This window comes from Phacochoerus africanus, chromosome 10 (genome assembly GCF_016906955.1).
Source record: "Phacochoerus africanus isolate WHEZ1 chromosome 10, ROS_Pafr_v1, whole genome shotgun sequence".
Taxonomy (NCBI): domain Eukaryota; kingdom Metazoa; phylum Chordata; class Mammalia; order Artiodactyla; family Suidae; genus Phacochoerus; species Phacochoerus africanus.
Genome location: NC_062553.1, coordinates 112268191 through 112289567, shown reverse-complemented (window position 1 = coordinate 112289567; position 21377 = coordinate 112268191). Strand labels below are relative to the sequence as shown.

Sequence of the window (21377 nt, the reverse complement as noted above, 5' to 3'; positions counted from 1 at the left end):
ATGGACATCAGTTCTGGCCAACGTGGTATAGTATTCTATTTCAGATTTCCACAGGGCTGGGCATTTTTTGGCAAGGATGACCAGTTTCCCTTTGCCTTGTCTGAATATTTTCAGAGTCTCTTTGTACCTGCAGCCCTTACTACCTACTTTTTATAATGAGCTGGAGCCTAGAGTCGATTGACTCCAGTGACTTGTCTTCTCTTGGGCCACCATTTTTCAGCCTTAGGTGTGGGACTGCCCCCACCCAAGAGCAGTTGCCAAGACAGCTGGGAGTAAGAAAGAGCCACATCGTCTTTCAGGGAATGATGGTAGCGACCATTAGCATTCATTTCCTAAACCCATTATTTCATCAAGGGATTCGAATGGTGATATATAGTTCTAACATTTTCTTTAATTATCAATTGTAATTTTTTTTGTCTTTTTGCCTTTTTTAGGGCTGCTCCCGCGGCATATGGAGGTTCCCAGGCTAGGGGTCTAATCAGAGCTGTAGCTGCCAGCCTACACCACAGCCACAGCAACGCAGGATCAGAGCCGTGTCTGTGACCTACACCACAGCTCACGGCAGCACTGGATCCTTAACCGCCTGAGGGAGACCAGGAACAGAACCCAAAACCTCATGGTTGCTAGTTGGATTCGTTAACCACTGCCCCAGGATGGGAACTCCTCAATTGTTATACATAAAGTGAATATTCTCTCATTAACTATTTGGTTACTTCAAGATTCAGTTCTTACAGTTAAGGCAAAATAAATATTGAATTTTTTTCTCTTTGTTTACTTACAAAGGATGATGGGTTGGTTTTCTAACACCTTCCAAAGGTGGCTAGTGGAGTTTTTTTAATTTTATTTTTTATTGAAGAATAATTAATTTGCAATATTGTATTTCAGGTGTATGGCGAAGTGATATTCGATTATACATATATATGTATATATCTGTATTCTTTTGGGGGGATTCTTGTCCATTGTAGATTTATTACAAGATATCAAATAAAGTTCCCTGCAATATACAGTAAATCCTTGGTCTTTATCTATTTTATATATGGTAGTATGCATCTGTTAATCCCATACTCCTAATTTATCCCCTCCTCCATTCCCCTTTGGTAACCACAAGTTTGTTTTCTATGTCTGTGAGGCATAGGGATAATGTAAATAAGATCATATATACGTAAAAATTTTTACTTTGCATTTCTCTTATAATTAGTGATGATGAGCATTTTTTCATGTGCCTATTGGCCATTTGTATTTCTTCTTTAAAGAAATGTCTATTTAGGTCTTCTGCACATTTTTTACTGGGTTGTTTGCTTTTTTATTAAGCCCTTATTAGTTGTATTGTTTGCAAATATTTTCTCCTAATCTATAGGTTGTCTTTTCATATTGCTTATGGTTTCCTTTGGTACAATTTATATCAGAGAAAATTTTGCCTTTGTTCTCTTCTAGGAGTTTTATGGTGTCAAATTTTGTATTTATATCTTTGGGCCCTTATGGTCAGAGGGTGTGTTCTAACTTCATTGATTAAATGCAGCCATGAAGCTTTCCCAACACGGCTTGCTGAAGACACTGTCTTTTCTCTATTGTATGTTCTTGGCCCCTTTGTTGAAAATTAATTGACCATAGGTGTGTGGGTTTATTTCTGGTCTCTCTATTCTGTTCCGCTGATCCATATCTGGTTTTGTGCCAATACCACACTGTTTTGATTATTGCAGCTTTGTAGTATTGTCTGAAGTCTGAAAGGTTTATGCCTCCAGTTTTGTCCTTTATCCACAGGACTGCTTTGGCAATTCTAGGTTTTTTGTGGTTCCATGCAAGTTTTAGGATTCTTTGTTCTATTTTTGGGAAAAATATCATGGGTAATTTGATAGGGAGCACATTAAATTTGTAGATTGCTTTCAAGTAGTATGACCATTTTAACAAAATTAATTCTTCCAATCCAAGAGCAAGGGATATCTTTCCATTTCTTTGAACCATCTTCAGTTTCCTTTATCAATATTTTAATGTTCTCAGTGTATAAGTATTTCACTTCCTTGGTTAGTATTTTTTTTGATGCAATTTTAAATGGGGTTATTTTTCTAGTTTCTCTTTCTAATATTTATTGTTAGTGTGAAGAAATTCACTAGATTTCTATATATTAATCTTGTATCCTGTTCCCTTACTGAATTCATTTATCAGTTCTAATAATTTTTGTATAAAGTCTTTAGCATTTTTTTAAATAGGGTATCATGCTACCTGCATATAATTAGTTTTGCCTCTTCCCTTCCAGTTTGGATACTTTTTATTTCTTTTTCTCATCTGATAACTGTAACTAGGACTTTCAATACTATGTCAAATAGAAATTTCTAGCAGTGAGGGACATTCAGCTTTTTACCAGTTGTTATTATGTAGGCTGTGGGTTTGTCATAAATGGCTTTTATTATATTGAGATATGTTGCTTCTGTACCCACTTTGGCAAGATTGTTTTTGTCATGAATGGTGTCGAATTTTATCAAATGCTTTTTCTGCATCATGAGATGATCATGTAGATTTTGTCCTTTCTTTTGTTGATGTGGTATATCACACTGATTGATTTGCATATGTTGAACCATCCTTGTAACCCTGGGATGAATCCAGCTTGATCATAATGTATACATCTTTTTATGCATTGTTGGATTCAGTTGGCTAATATTTTGTTGAGGATTTTTGCATCTTTATTCATCAAAGATATTGGCTGTAATTTTTTTTTTGATGGTGTCTTTATCTGGTTTTGGTATCAGGCTGATAGTGGCTTCATAGAATGACTTTGGAAGGTTTTTTTGTTTTTTTGTAAGTATTATTATGAATGCCTGGACTCTTTTTCTTTCTTTCTTTCTTTCTTTCTTTCTTTCTTTCTTTCTTTCTTTCTTTCTTTCTTCCTTCTTCCTTTCTTCCTTTCTTCCTTTCTTCCTTCTTCCTTTCTTCCTTTCTTCCTTTCCTTCCTTTCTTCCTTTCTTCCTTCTTTCCTTTCTTCCTTTCTTCCTTCCTTCCTTCCTTCTTCCTTTCTTCTTCTTTCTTTCTTTCTTTCTTCTTCTTTCTTCTTTCTTCTTTCTTCTTTCCTTCCTTCCTTCCTTCCTTCCTTCCTTCCTTCCTCCTTCCTTCCTTCTTTCTTTCTTTTTCTTTCTTCTTTCTTTCTTTCTTTCTTTCTTTCTTTCTTTCTTTCTTTCTTTCTTTCTTTCTTTCTTTCTTTTTTGACTGCACCATGGCATATGGAAGTTCCTGGGTAAGGGATCAAATCTGTCATATTGTAGCTATGGCAATTCATGGTCCTTAACCCACTGCACCAGCCTGGAAATTGAATCAGCACCACCACAAAGACAAGCCAGATCATTAACCCACTGAGCCACAATCAGAGCTCTAACTCCTGGATTCTTAACATTTTTAATATATTTCAACCTCTTGCAGTTGTTATTCTTAGCAAGCAAATTGTCTCCTTTTTTGCTGGTGAGAACATCTTCAAATGGGTTCTTGACCCCAGCAGTCTCTGATAGTTTGTTTCCTCTTTCCTAGTAGGATGTATTTTCTGGGCTTGTCTTGTTTATTCTATGTTCTGGACCTAGAATCAGCAGTCTCTCCAAGCCACTCCTTCCTTTTATTGAGAAATTGTATTTAGATAACATAATCTGCTATAAAGTTTGTCATTGTTTCTAGGCCTTTTAAGACATCAGAACTAGGAATACACTTTTTAAAAAGAGAAATATATTATGAGTTTGTATGGATATTCTCAATTCAAATATAGGATTGCTTACACACATAGGTTTCTTATTGGATCTACCAACATAGCTAATAGAAATGAATGATTAAAATCATATATATTGTCTAGTACTGCTTTATAGATGATGGAGAATAGGTTAGTCTAGTTGTCATATGTGCTTATGAAACGAGGCACAGAAAAATGGATGGATGGTAATGAATTTCTTGGAAATTACACACTACCTTTGTGACAGTCGGTGGAACTTGCCCTTCTAATACCCGGTAGCTTAGCTGTGAGCATATATAGTCAAGTGCATGATGTTTATGTGTTATAGAGTCCATTATGAGTCACATAATCTCGCTTGATTGCCAAAACTTCTAGAATTTGGTATGTATTTCACATTTTAACATTTGATTTACTTGAAATTCATTTTGATGTATGGCATAGAGATGGGATTCAATGTTTGCCTCAAATCATTACTCACTTATTTCTTTACCATTTACTGGAGGATCTTCCACATGCTCATTGATTTAAGATACCTTTATCACATGCTATATTCTTGTGTGTTCTCGAGTCTTTTCTAAAATGAGCTTTCTATCTGGTCTATTCGCCTCTTGGTCTATTCCTGCACTCATTGCCCACTGTTCTAATTATTACACCTTTATGATACATTTTGATATTTGTTTAGAGCCTCTCATTCTCTTCCTATATCTAACCATAGTCTCACAATGTTTTTTGTTTTCTTACACATACAATTTGTTTTACAGATGAACTTGAGAATTATTTGTCCAAGTTCCATTTAAAATATTTTGGAATCTTGATGACTAACATCATAAAAACTATTAACATAAAGGAAATTTTGAGAAAATTATATAATTTTTTTAGATTTGAAATTTAAAAAAAAATGTATATTTCCATTACCCAGCAATTCATAAATGTTTGATCTTTAATGATCAAACATTGATCTTTTCAGGATATCATTTTTTTATTAGTGACTGATTTTGCCAAATTTCCACAAATCTGAATTAACACTAATCTTGACCTTATTTTTCATTAGAATTAATTTCCTGCCCAAGCAATGTGTCTGAATGTAGCCATGACTGTGTTCTGACATCAGATGGTCCCATATGTTTCTGTCCTGAAGACTCAGTACTTGAGGCAGATGGAAAAACATGTAGCGGTAAGTTTATTTACCTTTTGTTTGCTTAAAAACATTTTCTAAGTGATACCTAAAAACTGCATCTTACTGATAAAGGAGAATACATTTTCCAGCATTGCAGATTGAAAGATATTTACATTTAGATTTAAATAAGGTTGTTATTTGTTATTTGTTTTTAGACAGCATAGTGTGGTGGTTATGAGCAAGAGCTTTAAAGTCAGACAGCCCTGAGGTGGCATTACCACTTACTAGTAGTGTTGTTTTGGATTAGTTTCTTGCCCTCTTTTGGTCTCAGTTTCCTCATCTGTAGAAGTCAATGATACTTCCTGCCTGGATGTGTGGCCAGTATTAAACAAGGTGGTGGATGTAGAGTGCTTAGCCCATTCTCTGCACCTATAAACACCTCTCTCCTTTATCTTCATACAGACTTATGCATGTAGGGGAAGCTTGTAACTCAAAATTAACAGAGGAGTTATGTGGACATTTTTTTACATAAAATAAGCAAAAGGAGTCAAGAGACCAAAAATGTGAGAGAAAAAATATATTCATCACTAGGAAGAGTTAGACAAGCTGCCAAACTCATCCAAATGCATTTCTTATTTCTTTTTCTTCCCTTTTTTTTTTTTTTTTTTGTCTTTCTGCCATTTCTTGGGCCGCTCTCGTGGCACATGGAGGTTCCCAGGCTGGGGGTCAAATCAGAGCTGTAGCCGCCAGCCTACACCACAGCCACAGCAACGCAGGATCCGAGCTGCGTCTGCAACCTACACCACAGCTCATGGCAACACCAGATCCTTGACCCACTGAGTGAGGCCAGGGATGGAACCCACAACCTCCTGGTTCCTAGTCGGATTCGTTAACCGCTGAGCCACAGTGGGAACTCCCAAAATGCATTTCTTATTCCAGCCAGCTGCCAGTGTACTTGTTCACAAACTCAGTGATGGAACAAGAAGACAAGGGCCACTGGGATGTGAAGGGTTAATATTCAAGACAGCAGGTTGTAGGGAAGTAGAGCACAGTGGCATTTGCCTCCTAATCTCTGATGGTGGCCGTATGAATGATTGTAGAAATGGTTCTAAAAAATCAACATATATTTTGATGAAAAATTGATCTATATTTGAATGACCTAGTATCTTTACCAAGCAATTATTCTTTTAGGCTGTTCGTCACCTGATAATGGTGGGTGCAGCCAGCTCTGCCTTCCTCTCAGTCCAGTAACCTGGGAATGTGGCTGCTTTCCTGGGTATGACCTACAGTTGGACAAAAAGAGCTGTAGAGCTTCAGGTTAGTGCATGAACATGTGAAACTGCCTCTCTGCAAAAAATTATGTGGAAAAACAACATTTTATTTAGAAAGTGTTACATTGCTTTTGGCTTCTGCATAAAAAGTCTGATATTTTAGAAATGGAAAACAAATCACATTTTAAATATAAATAACATAAATTATTATATACATAATAATTATGTGTTTGAGGAATATTTTGAAGTTAATTGGCATTAAGCAAAGATTTGCTATAATATCAAGTACAGCATTCCAGTATATATGAAAGTCATAACCAGAATAGTCCTAAAATGCTTTATAGTTGAGGCATTTAATAAATATTTGTCGATTGATTTGATTTTAATCTCTCCAGCAAATGTAATAATCATAATACTTTGACAAGTTCTGTCCTTTTTGTGACAAAATTTCATATGAAGTTGTGTGTTTCAATTATTTTTTCATCTTCTAATATTACATCCCTTGTGTCCTTCAATAGCCTTGGACCTCCTAAATTTATACCAAATTGATTTAACCTCTCCTGAGCTTCATTACGCTTGTAATCTAGGACAACATAATGATGAGCCTGCAGAACTTGCCTTTATACCCCAATACTCTTAAATGCTCAGGCCTTAGTTAATACAGCATAATCTGAAAACTATCAGGGGTCTTGTTATTAATGTACGGAATCATACCTCCATTTCAAACGTACACAGGCCATGTCATTTGTTCTCCAGGAGATTGTTTAGGAGACTGACAGCCTGAACCAACCCACTAGTATGCTGATAAAAGAATCCATTCTTTTCTTTAATAAGCATTTACTCAGTTTCTTCAGTATGCCAGAATATTCTCGTCGCAGTGAATGCAGAGACCAGAAATACAGTTCCAAATTTCGAGGAGTTCACCACCTCATGGGGTACCACTCTGTTGGCTGCTCAGGGTATTGTCTCATTTGTATGAGAGTTCACACTAGAAGGCACATTAAGAACGGAAAGTTGCATAGTAGACATAAAGGCAGGGCGAAAGAAAATGGCCAACTTTTCTACTGAGTGGACAGGGCATGTTCATTTTATCGAATTAAGGTGCTTAGGTACAACAGCAATTTTTATTCTCCATTTCCTTTTTTTCTTTTTAAACCAAAAAGTATCATTTTCTTATACCAAACATATTACAAAATGATTGAAAAGATTCTGCTTAGTTTTGTTTTTGTTTTGCATTAGTTACTTTCAAGGCATTTTCTGTTGGTTCTGGGTGAAAGTTTGATTTTATTTCTGGTTTTCTATACCTGATTATGTATCAAATAAATCAGGACTTGCTACTTGAAAAAAAAATTAACACAGACCAGAGTAAGGTATTTACTTGGACATGAATTAATATTATCTGCTGATATTAATGTTTCAATATGCATGGATCAAGGAAATGACAACATAAGACTTACATCATTTAGCTATGATATTTGTTACTTAATACTGGCTCTTTCAATAAGTGATTTGCATTTTAAAAGCACACACCTAGACAGGGAGGAATCCACTGATGAAATTCTGGCCATATGTCACCTCATGGAAAAGATGTCTTCTTGCCTGTCTTTACCTACACCATACTGTTGGGAAATTAAGAAAACAAATACTGCAGAAATTAAGGAATGAGGTGCAATGAATGGGAAGAGTCAGAAGTGTCTTTTGGGTTCAAGGTGTATTTTAAAAGCAGCCATGTTTGAATTTGGTTATCAGGACCACCACCGTTTTTGCTGTTTGCCAATTCTCAAGACATTCGACACATGCATTTTGACGGAACAGATTATGAAACTCTGCTCAACCAGCAAATAGGAATGGTTTTGGCCCTAGATCATGACCCTGTGGAAAATAAGGTATGGTTTTGCTAGTTGAACAGAGATGACTGTGCTTTAAAGACAAAGTAGAGGATTTTATCCCACTGATGAAATGGGCTACTTGAAAATCCTCTGCTAAGCTCAGAACAATTAGGCAAAGAAAAATTTAAAGGTAGACACTGAAGCATGCATTTTTTGAGAAAATTTTAAGTAGGTCTCTGTTACTGTAACTCTATCCTTTTATTGAGCCATTTAATTGGGAATGATTCAACAGGATCTGAAGTTCAGTTTCCCCTTTAAAGATGAGAATGGGAGGTTAATGCAGTGTCATACGCACAGGGAGATGGCCATAAATAGGTTTTTATTTGCTTGTGTTAGTGAGAGAAGTAGGAGGTTGGAGTGTGGCATAGGAAGTATAGGTTTCTAATTTGCATTTAATACATGTCATTAAGGGAGGGAACTCAGTGACCTCTAACCATGAAAATCAAGAAGCATAAATTAAGGCTCATATGTGAACAACAGTCTAACACAATGCTATTTACATAATAATTTTACATGAAATTTTGTATTAACATTAGAATTTCTACGTTATCAACCCAACCAATTGACGATTTGATCTTGACATTCTTAGTTATTTTGTGCCAGGTTAGAATGTGCCTGAAATGATACGTTACAGTATATTCTGGAGATGAATCACCCAATAATTATAAAGTTACTTAGTTATTAATCTCTCTCTGTAGTGATTTAGTTATTACTAGATAGTGCTTTAATTGCTAGAATTTTAAACTTTGTGTTTTTGTATCTTCCTAATTTGAAGCATCCTGGTAAATGGCCAAAAGAGTGATAAAAATTGATTCTGTGTTTAATTGGTAGGGATTAGCAGCCAAATATAACTATTTTTGCAAATTGAAGTTTTGTAATTAAACATTAGCAAACAATTCTTTCTTTTCTTGAACTGAATCAATGTGACTATGCAGAAGAATTACATTAACAGGGAAAAAAATTAATAGAATCAGTTCAAGATTCATTTATTACCGAATTAGTTTTTTCCCACACAGTCAGAATTTTTTACAACCAGGTGAAAAGAAGACCTAGAATGAACTTTAAGTCATTTGGCTTATTCATGGCTTTTTATATCTCCAGTCAGTGTTCTCATTTTCTTCCTTCTCAAACTGTAGTCCTTGGTTAAGTGGCATAAACATCATCTGGAGTTGGTTAGAACTGCAGATTCTCAGGTTCCACCCTGACCAATGAATTAGAATCTGCATTTTAACAAGGTTTCCAGGTGATTTGTGGACACATTTGAGTTTTATAAGCAGAGTGGTTTTTTTAATATGAGAAGAACCATTTTTGGATTATGAAATGGAATCATTTCTATTTTATCCAGAGATACAATAGCCTATTATTTATAATTTCATGAATATTCTCATTATTGATGATAAGTTAATGTACATATATGTACTCACAGTTAATATTCCACAAATGCTATCATTAAATTGTCAACTAACCCACAGAAGCTTTTTTAGTCTTATACTTCTTTGAGAGTCTGCATTCTAGACTGAAAAAGAACTTTGCACCTGCTAGACATGTACTGCTGGATAAAATGAAATTATATATGGTTAGAGATGAAAGAAACCTTAGCGAAATCTATTCTGACTTCATCATTTTTATAGTTAGGAAAATCGAGGTTAAATGACTTAACCATGTACACTGTTATTAGGAATATAAATTGGTGTAGCTACTATGGAAGACAGTCTGGAGGCTTCTCAAAAACTAAAAGTAGACCCAACAATATGACATAGCAATTCTACTCCTGAATATATATCCATAAAACCCCAAAACACTAATTCAAAAAGATACATGCACTCCAATGTACATAGTAACATTATCTACAATTTCCAAGATATGGAAGCAACTGAAGTGTCCATCAACATATAAATGGATAAAGAAGATGTGCTCCCCCCCACACAATGGAATACTACTCAGCCATAAAAAAGAATGAAATTTTGCCATTTGAAGCAGTATGGATGGACATGGAGAGTATTATGCTAAGTGAAATGAGCCAGAGAGAGGAAAACAAATACTGTATGATATCACTTATATGTGGAATCTAAATAACACAGCAAACTAGTGAATAAAACAAAAAAGAAGCAGACTAAGAGATTTAGAGAACAAACTAGTAGTTACTGGTAGGGAGGGGTGAGGTGAGAGAGAGGATTAAGAGGTACAAACTATGATGTGTAAAATAAGCTACAAGGATATACTGTACAACACAAGGCACATAGCCAATATTTTAGAATGATAAATATGGTGTAACCTTTAAAAATTGTGACATAGTTATAGACATAATTGTACATCAATTATACTTCAATTAAAAATAAATAAAAATGACTCAACCAAGTCAATCAAACAAATAAGTGTCAAAACTGGAAGAAGAACCTGTCTCTTGACCTGCAGAGTAGTGGAGTCCTGTGGATCAAGCAGTAGAAGATAAAGCCCAGCTTGTAGCCACCAGTAACTTGCTCATCTTTGCTACCTTTCAGGCTGTAGAAGCCATCAGAGTTCAAGTAAAATGGCTTTGTTATTGGCCAATGAGCAAAGATCAACAAATAACCTGTAGCAATAGAAATATGCACCAGGCACAAGGCTAAGGAGATATATATATGTATATATATAAAACTAATGTACTTGGTAGTATTATCCCCATTTTACCAGAGAGAAAGCTAAGCTTCTGAGACATTAAGAACCTTGTTTAAGTGTATGCATATCTGGGAAACAGCAGTGGGTGCTCAGTTCCAAAGCCAAGCTCTTCGTGATTATGCTGTACAATATAAAGATTCACTAACCCAGAGTTCCTGTCGTGGCTCGGAGGTTAACGAACACAACTAGTATCCATGAGGATACAGGTTCAATCCCTGGCCTCACTCAGTGGGTTAAGGATCCGGCATTGCTACGAGCTGTTGTGTAAGTCACAGACAAGGCTCGGATCTTGAATTGCTGTGGCTGTGGTGTAGGCCAGCAGCTGCAGCTCCAATTCAGCCCCTAGCCTGGGAACTTCCATATGCCCTAAAAAGCAAAAAAAAAAAAAAAAAATTTACTGACACACGTTAAGTTTTTAAATAAATCGGACTGAAATGTGTATGTTCTCTTCTGTAGGTATACTTTGCCCATACAGCCCTGAAATGGATAGAGAGAGCTAATATGGATGGTTCCCAGCGAGAAAGGCTTTTTGAGGAAGCAGTCGATGTGCCAGAAGGTCTTGCCATAGACTGGATTGGCCGTAGATTCTATTGGACAGACAGAGGGTATGTTTCCTCTTTCAGTTTTAAGCCACATGGGAGGGGAGTGATGGACTAGGTCATACAGCTGGCTTCATCCTCCACTTTGAACACAGGAAAGTATTGCTGAGCACCTGGCTGGGATCAGAGAAAAGATGCCCCCAGTGCTGTCCATGGTCCCTCCACCCCCTCCTCTCCACCAAGCCTGACAGTCCTCCTTTCATCAAGATGGGTGTCTTTCATCAAGATCTGTATCCATCGGCGAATTCTGAGGACCAAGAAAGTAACAGATGTTTTTGCACTTTGGGCTGTTTTAATCAGAGAAATGCAAAACCTATCTAGATACAATCAATGAACATTCTCTGAGCAGCTGCTCTGAATCATGCTCTCTCCTGTGTAGCATGGGAGATACAAGGGAGCACGAGGAGTGCCCCACGTTTCCAGTGTGCTTAGACTTTAGCTAGGGAGAGAGGGTGCACATACACAGAAAAGACTAATGCAGGCGCTTGGTTTAAATCTCAGCACAAGACATGTCATGAGGCCATGCATAAACAATTGCCAAATGAAGGGTGGACACTACCGGAACGTGCTCTGGAAGGGGCTTCAGCAATCAACTTCCCCTTCATTTTACAGATGGGGAAACTAAGGCTCAGAAGGGCTAAGTGGGTGTTCTGGTCGTGGTGCAGCAGAAACAAATCTGACTAGGAACCATGAGGTCGTGGGTTCAATCCCTGGCCTCGCTCAGTGGGTTAAGGATCTGGCGTTGCCATGAGCTGTGGTGTATGTTGCAGACATGGCTCAGATCTGGCATTGCTGTGGCTGTAGCATAGACCAGCAGTACAGCTCCAGTTTGACCCCTAGCCTGGGAACTTCCATGTGCCATGGGTGCAGCCCTAAAAAAAAGAATGGAGAAGCAATGAGGTCCTGCTGTATAGCACAGGGAACTATATCCAATCACTTGTGACAGAACATGATAGAATATAATATGGGAAAAAATATATATGTTTATGTATAACTGCATCACTTTGCTGTGCAGCAGAAAATTACAGAACAGTGTAAATCAACCATAATTTAAAAAAAATTCTTTTTAAAAAGAACTCGCCTTGCTTGAGGATAGGAATCTAAAACTTCTCTGGACACTTAGCCAGTATGAAGACAAAAATCATAACCTCTATGGAGAGAAGCACATTGTTGACCTACTGAAAAAAATAATCAACCCCCTTGCCCCTGGAGTTCCCATCGTGGCTCAGTGGTTAACAAATCTGACTAGGAACCATGAGGTTGTGGGTTCCATCCCTGGCCTTGCTCAGTGCGTTAAGGATCCGGCATTGCCATGAGCTGTGGTGTAGTTTGCAGATGCAGCTCAGATCCCGTGTTGCTGTGGCTGTGGCGTAGGTTGGTGGCTACAGCTCTGATTCGACCCCTAGCCTGGGAACCTCCATATGCTGCGGGAGCAGCCCAAGAAATGGCAAACACACACATACACACACAAAATCACTCCTAAAGTCTGCTCTTTGTCTGGGCATTCCAGTTAAATAAGCCAATAAATCCTTTTGCTCATTAAGCTAATTTGAATTGGGTTTTCTATATTTGCAAGCTAACATTTCCTAACAGGAATGTATTCATTCCTTGGTGAATGAATGTGAATGAATAAATAAATAAATAACAAGAAAACTTCATTCATTATAACATTCTTCTTTATGGTACTCAGAACATTTTTAATGTTGATCTCATCAAAATATCTGCTTTTTTTCCCCTTGGATTTTGGCATAATTAGGAATATATGGTCGCGTAATTTTAGAATCATTTGTGTGTGTGTGTGTGTGTTATCAAGTAGAGGTGTAGAGATGTGGTTTTCTGGGGCGGGGTTTAAGGGGCAGCAGTCCCAATCAGATTGCTGAGAAATAGGGTCCAGGTCTTGGAGAGGTTTTGACAAGTTAAGGACTTTGTTTTTCCTGAGCTATTTGGAGTTCGAGGTTGTCTCCGAGGGGCTCGTGGAGATTACGAGGGTGGGGAGGCCACTCCTTGGTGCCTTTATCAGTTCAGAGGTTGCCCCTCATTCCTTTTCCAAAAATAATTTAGTATAATGTAATATTCAGTAAAGGAATGGTAAAAATCAGGATTTCCCTTCTTGGCTCAGCAGTTAACAAACCCGAGTAGGATCCATGAGGGATGTGGGTTCCATCCCTGGCCTTGCTCAGTGGGTTGGGGATCTGGCATTGCCGTGAGCTGTGGTGTAAGTTGCAGATGTGGTTCGGATCCTGTGTGGCTGTGGCTGTGGTGTAGGCCAGCAGTTGTAGCTGCTATTCGACCCCTAGCCTGGGAACCCGGGAACCTCCATATGCCTCAGGTGCACCCCTAAAAACCAAAAAAAAAGGCTAAGTGATTTATTCAAGGTTGCACCACATTCAAGTGACAAGTCTTGCTCGAACGCACATGCTGGCTCTTGGTTAAGAGAGCACAAAGGAGAGCTTCAGCTGGAGGTGTGAGGAGAGTCCTCATGGGCTGGGAGAAGAGAACACCTTTCCCTTTGATGGGGAGACAACAGAACCGGAGAAAGTTATAGTGTGTTCGTCCTCTGGGTTTCCTGCTTGGGGCTGCAGGAAAGGCTGCTGCACTTGGGTGGGGAGGGTGGCCTGTGTGAGTCTCAGGAACCATCAGGGTGGGAGGAGGGGCAGAAGGAAGTGGCTACAACCCTCTGTGTGCTAAAGAGAGCCCATTCCTGCTTGTGGGCCAGAAGGAGCCCATCACAGAGTACCTGATAAGAGAGAGTTAGAGAGCCCGGGCTCCGGAGGGCTTTCTCAGAGGAAAAGCCATGGAGGGATGTGGTGGCCAGCCTGAACCTCGGGCACCTCTCCAACCATGTTCATGTCAAAGAAGGGAGAATTCATGTGGGTTTCACCTCTGCAATCAGTGGTCCCAACATAGAGGAAGAAGTTCCAGGGAGTGGGTTTATGTGCTTGAGAACAGACTTTCTATGTCCCAGAAAATCTCTATCAGTCTGGATAACCCACGGGAAACCAATGGGCTTTTAAACATGAGCCAGATGTATGCTGCAGTGCCCAGTTATCCATAATATACCATTTCTATATCCAGAGTGAGTATCTTTTGATTAATTCATGTATTTGTTCATTCATTTAACCATACCTGCATTCCTTTATTCCCTGGGTATTTATTCACTTATGGAAGAACCAAAGTACATCAGATATTGCACTAAGAGCTTTATATCCCTATGGACTCCCCCAGAAGATAAGTTTTATTATCCCCAGCTTAAAGGTTAAAAAATTGAGAATCGGGAGTTCCTGCTGTGGTGCAGTGGGTTAAGAATCTAATGGCAGCAGCTCAGGTTGATGTGGAGGCATGGGTTCAGTCTCGGACCCCATGGAGTGGGTTAAGGGATCTGGCATTGCCAGAGTTGTGGCAGAGGTCACAGCTGTGTCTCTGTGGAACTTCCATATGCCATGGGTGCAGTCATACCAAGAAAATAAAATAAAATAAAATAAAATAAAATAAATAAAATTAAAGAGGTAAAATAACTTTCCCAAGGTTAAGTAACCAGCAAGTACTAGGTCTGGAATTTAAACTCAAGAATGACCATTTCCAAAGCTTATGCTTTTAGTAATCACAGGTACATACTGCATCCAACCACCAGAGTTGACTAAATGTGCTTGACCCAGCATCATATAACAAGTGAAAATCAACTTCAGTTTTAATAATGGTAAAAATCATCATAACAGCCTTCTCTGTATTAAACCTACTTAAAGGGACATTTAAAATATTACCTGTGCGTAATAACAGAGCTTGTACCCTGCTGTTCTCAGGAACGTGGATCAGGACAGCAGATGTCAGCCGCTCTCGGCCCTTCTAAGAATGCTGGGTGTCCTCATATTTCCCGCATTCTCACAGCACCTCTAATTTTAAGTGTTTGATTAATAGCACCATAGTACCTACTGCTGAGGCAATGCCTCCAGAGATAGGCAGGCACCACCGTATCCTGTAGGATCAGACCTCAAATTCTCTAGTTCATTGACTTGAGTAATAACAAGCCCTTCTCAAGTCCCCTTCCCTCTAAAGGCAGCTGCTAAGAGGAAACCTTTCATTTGTCTGGAAATGAGAGGTTTCTAGTTTGAAAACCTTAATATTAGCTAGAAATTGGATTTAAATAACTGGGATTCCAAGCTTGTGATATTATATTATACGGTAAGTCTTAACCTTGTAAAAGAAACAGAATGGATGCTTATAGTTTATATTGGCTTAGGAAAAGACAGATTCAAATTAACATCTAACTGTAGGAAGGAAGCAAAGGGTAATTCCGGTGACAATGCTATTATTTAGTGCTAAGGAATCCTGATTCCTAAAGCCAAATGCTGAGTTAAAAAAAAAATCGAGAGGGAGACAATATAAGACTTCTGTTTGCTCACACTTTTGAGGTAACAAAAACAATCATAAGGTAAAAATCACTCTTTCAGGTTCTGAGTGGACAGTTCTGGAAATAGGGTGAGTTTTAGAGGATCCCAAAGGCATTGAGACCAATTAGATAACGAATATATGATGCCGATGTTCTTCTAGACTAAGGGTCACACTTGAACTCATGTGCGCCCAAAGGTCCGTCCTTGCCTTTGCTTTCCCAGCGCTAGAGTTGGAGATGTGCTTTCTGGCTGAATCTAGGAGTTGTGTTGCAGGATGACCCCCTTGGGGAGCTTGGAGAGTCATTTCCAGGACTCCTTCTCTGAGACAGCTCCAGAGTCAGGAGTTTATGTCGGTCTCGATTCTCATCACCTCATTCCTGCTCCAAACAGTGAGTGTTTAGAAATGAGCTAACAGTGAGATCAGAACTGACAGTTTTTTCTACCCTGGTCACGAGCAAGTGGCCTCAGAATTCCTTCCCCGGCACCACGGGGAACAGGCACAGTGACTGCTGTGACTGAGTGAATTTGACACATCGAGTTCAGAAATTCCTTCCACCCAGCAGTAGCCTTCCTACAACCACTTCATCTGGCAATGAAATTATCTTTCAAAAGCAGCACTGGGAGTTCCCGTCATGGCGCAGTGGTTAACGAATCCGACTAGGAACCATGAGGTTGCGGGTTCGGTCCCTGCCCTTGCTCAGTGGGTTAACGATCCAGCGTTGCCGTGAGTTGTGCGGCCCGGATCCCGCGTTGCTGTGGCTCTGGCGTAGGCCAGTGGCTACAGCTCTGATTCGACCCCTAGCCTGGGAACCTCCATATGCCGCGGGAGCGGCCCAAAGAAATAGTAAAAAGACAAAAAAAAAAGCAGCACTGGAGGAGGAGTTCCCATTGTGGCTCAGCAGTAGCAAACCCGATTAGTACCCATGAGGATGCAGGTTTGAGCCCTGGCCTCACTCAGTGGATGCTGTGAGCTGTGGTGTAGGTTGCAGGCGCAGCTTGGATCCCCTGTAGGCCGGCAGCCGCAGCTCCAATTTGACCCCTAGCCTGGGAACTTCCATATGTTGCAATTGCGGCCCTAAAAAACACATGGGAAAACAAACAAAAACGTGGCACTGGAGTATAAATGGCTTCAAATTATCCACTGCCCTGAGTTGGTAGTTTGCAAAGTGTCCCTGACCCAGCCCTGGCCCTGAGCCAATTTTACCTTTTTTTTTCCTCCTGCATATGGCCCCTGAGGAAGACTAGACCAAGACTTTGCCCCAGTGCTCAGAAGGGCACTCAAAAAAGCCACCTGGAGAAGATGTCCTTAGTGTTTTGTGGGTCAGGGAGGAGGGAATGGTCCTGCCTTGTACTTCTGGGCAAGAGCAAGGGGCAGGCTTTCCCAAATGTTTGTTGAATGAATTAGAGATAGTTGTACTTTCTAGTTTGTGGTAGGAACACAGGGTGAGCAGGCTGCACGTGGTAGGGAAGGGAGGTTCTTTTTAATCCTCTCTGCTTGTGGTCCTGTCTGCTCCAGGAAGCTGCTGGGGCTGGAAGCCCAGAAGGCTCCTGGTGCAATCCAACAAGGCACCTGCCCAGAGTCTGCAGTTACATACTTTTTTTTTTCTTTCTTTCTTTTTAGGGCCGCACCCACGGCATATGGAGGTTCCCAGGCTAGGGGTCTAATTGGAGCTGTAGCCACCGGCCTACACCACAGCCACAGCAACATGGGATCCAAACCGCATCTGTGGCCTACACCACAGCTCATGGCAATGCCAGATGCCTAATCCACTGAGGGATCAAATCCACAAACTCATGGTTCCTAGTCGAATTTGTTAACCACTGCGCCACAAGGGGAACTCCTGCAGTTACATTCTTTACACTCTCTGTTTCCTAATTTCCTCTCTTCTCCCTTCCCGCCCCCGCCACCTCCACCCCTGCTGATCTATAAGCCCTTTAAAGACAGAGCTGGGTTTTTTTCACTATTGCAGCTCCAGTGCTTAGGCCAATCCCTAACACCCAATAGGTGCTTAGCAAATGTTTATTTTATCATAAAGATTTGTTGGACAAATACGTGGAAAAATTAGACAACAGGAATTTTCTTCCTTGCCAGATTCCAGAGAGTCACTATTAGTTTTTAATGTAAAGAGCAGCAAGGAATATTTCAGTACTCCCATTTGTGTTAGAATCACAGGGAAGGAAATTATCGTCACTATACCTCTCCCTCCACTGTCCCCGTGCTGGCTGTCTCTGCAGCCCTCAGGGGCCTGCTCTCCTTCCTTCCTGCGATCTGTGGCCTTGAGGCTGGTGGCTCGTCTGGCTTTTATTGGTTTCAGCAGGAGCTGGGACGTGGTGAAGAGAAAGGGGTGGTAGTTTTTACACTTCCTGATTTTATCCCTTCCAAGCCACTGACACAGTCCCTTCTAACCTTATCCTTTCACTGTGTATTTTAATTGCTTGGGATAAATACTGGGAAACTAATTAAAGCACTGGGTTAAAAAAAAAAAAAGGCAATAGAATTTGTGGGTGTGTTAGTCCTGACTTTTGTGTGAGAATGTGTGCGCCTGTGCATGTGTGTGCGCGATAGGGGTTGTTTAGAATGCCTGTCTTTGCTTTTCAGGGAAACAACTATTTTTGTTTAAAAAGTAAAGTGGATTTAACAAGCCCCTTTATATTTACCTGCATTGTAGGAGATCTCTCATTGAAGGGAGTGATTTAAATGGAAAATACCGCGAAGTAGTCATTAAGGAAGACATCTCTCAGCCACGAGGAATTGCTGTTCATCCAGTGGCCAAGTAAGTATTGGTGAGAATAAACCCCTTTCTGCAGAAGTCATAGGACTGTTCTCGTGTGATGTGCTAGTGTCCAGAATTTGTCTTAAGACCTCAGTGGCCGGTGACATAGAAACCAAGAAAATCCATGAGATTTGTTCAAATGTTCAGAGATGATATGGCTAGCATGACTTCCTCATCCTTTTAATGTCTTTGGATTTTTTAATTCTTGTATAAAATTTTATTGTTCAGATACGCTTTCATTTTAAGCAAATTCAATTTCTTTTTGAAAAGAAGTTGAGTTTTGATTCACTAACCATGAGGCCTCAGCCCATTACACTGTGTACTTTTTAAAAAACTATTGTTTCCCGAGAGAGGATGATGTTTGGGTTGCATGGCTAATGAACTAAAGAAAAATCACGAGTTCAAGTAATAGGTCATCCCTAGATTTAGACAAGAGGAAAGAGAAATTGTGAAAGATTAGAAGTCTCCGTGTTGTTAATTGTGAATTAGTGACAGATGTTGGTTTAGATTTAGAGATTTAAAGAGAAGAATTAATTCTTTCCCAGTGAACAATCAAGGATAGAAACTAACCCTATTTTATCTATAACGGAGATTTTATGATGATCTATGGGAAATAATAAGCTGGTACAATTGATAATTAATTTTCAGTCAGCCATGTGATTAAAACAGTGAGAATGTAACTATCTCTAGACAAGCCAGTGAAAAGATATTGAACCATATTGAACTCAAAAAATGTGCCTGATTTACGGGACTTAAAATTGACCGAGTGACCTAAGTATATCATATAAAAATGGATACTAGATAAATATGTTCTTCCCTTTATGTTGTAATTTTACATATTCCATGAGGTTTCTACATGCATAGCAGAGGGACAGGCTAGCAAGATTCTACTGCTTTTTGCAGCATGAAACACTGAGAATATGTACTCAAACACTTTTGATTACATTACACTTTTTAAAATGAATAATTCCTTTTTATCCAATGATTTGAGCTTTAATTCAGCATTTTCTGTCCAAGCTGTTACACATAGAGAAGGTAATTTTTTGCTTTTGAAAATAATTTGTCCAACATACAGTGCTGTGCTTTCTCTCTTCCTTGTACTATTTTAGTTTATCCTAAAGTGATTTACATTGACATTTTTAATAATGAAATAAAAGAATTTTTTCCTTGCAAATTTTATTTGTTGTATGCTTCCTTAATTAAAGGAGGTTATTCTGGACTGATATGGGGACTAATCCACGAATTGAAAGTTCATCCCTTCAAGGCATTGACCGACGGGTTATAGCCAGCTCGGATCTGGTCTGGCCCAGCGGAATAACAATTGATTACTTAACTGACAAGTTGTATTGGTGCGATGCCAAGCAGTCTGTGATTGAAATGTCCAATCTGGATGGTTCGAGACGCCAGAGACTTGCCCAGAACGATGTAGGTGAGGCTTTGGGATGGGTGATTTTTTTCAACTTAATGTTTTACAAAATATGTTTATACATACACACTCCCTCCCTCCCTCCAACACACATACACCCTTAAACATATGGTGAGAAAGAAATAGAGAACAATAGACTAACAGATTTCTCCAGGTATTTCTGAGCTATGAAGAGTACTGTAACATTGGAATATTGGGTAAAAAATACTGATGTATAACCATTTCTCTTTGCCAGGGGTTCTTAAAATCAGAATGAAAATATTAAACATTTTAAAACTTCTCTAGGTATAAAAATTTGTTCAGCTGTTATTTTGGCTTATGACTTATGAAATGTCATTTTCACAAGTGACAGTATCACCTTTAGCCACTCATGTGCAAGGATTAATAAAAACAGTTTTCTCTTCTATTTTTTGATATTGCATGGGGTGTCATGTATTTTTGTAAATATTTTCCAGATACTGTAGTCTATGCTAACTGTTAAAAAGAGAAGTACAAATGGTTAATGAGATTATATAGCAGTGGGAACTTCATTTTGATTCAGGGAATCTTGCAAAGACTGTGTGAACTGAGCCATGTGGTAAATAGATGGTGATAAGACATAATCATTGGAAATAAGGCTGCAGAAATTGGTCTTTGTATGTTAGTTAGTACTGCCAGAATATGTTAACTGAAATGAATTCTGAAGGTACTGGGGAGCCATTGCATATTCTTAAGCAAGAAATGTATCTGATAATATTGGTATATCAAGCTAACCACTTAAGCAACAGTATAAGGATTGGATTGGAATTTGGAGCGAAGGAAACGAATAGGAGGTTATGACAATTGTTCAGTCAACAGTTAATAAAGGCCTGAGCTAGAACATTGCCATTTAAAAGGAGAATGGAGGATTAGCATATTAAAAAAAAAAAAATCACCATGGATGAAAAGCTGAGAGGATTTGGTAGCAGATTAGATGTTGAAATGCAGGCCAGGAAGATGTTAAAGATGCTTCAGGAATTTAGGAACTGGTTGATTGGGAAGATGAAAAAACACGGTCTCTCTTAGGAAGAAGATAAGCTAATAATTCATGTAAGATATTGATTTTGCCCTTTCTCTTTGGTAATGGATTTCTAGATTTGTCTCATATATTAAATAGATGAGGATAAATATAAAATTTAAAATTTTACATACTTCCAAGCTTCTTTGAAAATTGACATACTTCACAGTAAGTCATAAGCTTCTGTATAACCACAGACTTTACCATCTATGTGCCTCACAGATATTCATTGAATCATTACAGGAAGTGGAGATACAGTGGAGAGTAAAACATGTGGTTCCTATGAAGTCATAGAATTTAGTGGGGGAGACACACACTGTTAAAAAAAATACCTCACTCAGGAAGTTCCCTTGTGGTGCGGTGGTCTAAGGATCCAGGCTGCTTGCGGTGCAGGTTCAGTCCCTGGCCTGGGAAATTCCACATGCCAGGGAGCACTAAAACAAAACAAAACAAACAAACAAACAAACAAACAAACCCAAGCAAACAAAAAACAAAACAAAACAAAAAAACCCAAGC

The 21377-nt window shown here is 39.0% G+C and overlaps 1 protein-coding gene across 4 annotated transcripts in view; it reads left to right on the top strand.

Moving 5' to 3' along the window:
* EGF (epidermal growth factor) overlaps window positions 1-21377 on the top strand; it is a 92636-nt gene that overhangs the window by 39649 nt on the left and 31610 nt on the right. For all 4 annotated transcript variants that reach the window (XM_047798848.1, XM_047798846.1, XM_047798847.1 and 1 more), the window contains 6 exons: window positions 4755-4877; window positions 6012-6137; window positions 7841-7977; window positions 11095-11243; window positions 18295-18399; window positions 19605-19828. In XM_047798848.1, the coding sequence (XP_047654804.1) occupies window positions 4755-4877; window positions 6012-6137; window positions 7841-7977; window positions 11095-11243; window positions 18295-18399; window positions 19605-19828 (864 nt within the window). The remainder of the gene's footprint in view (window positions 1-4754; window positions 4878-6011; window positions 6138-7840; window positions 7978-11094; window positions 11244-18294; window positions 18400-19604; window positions 19829-21377) is intronic.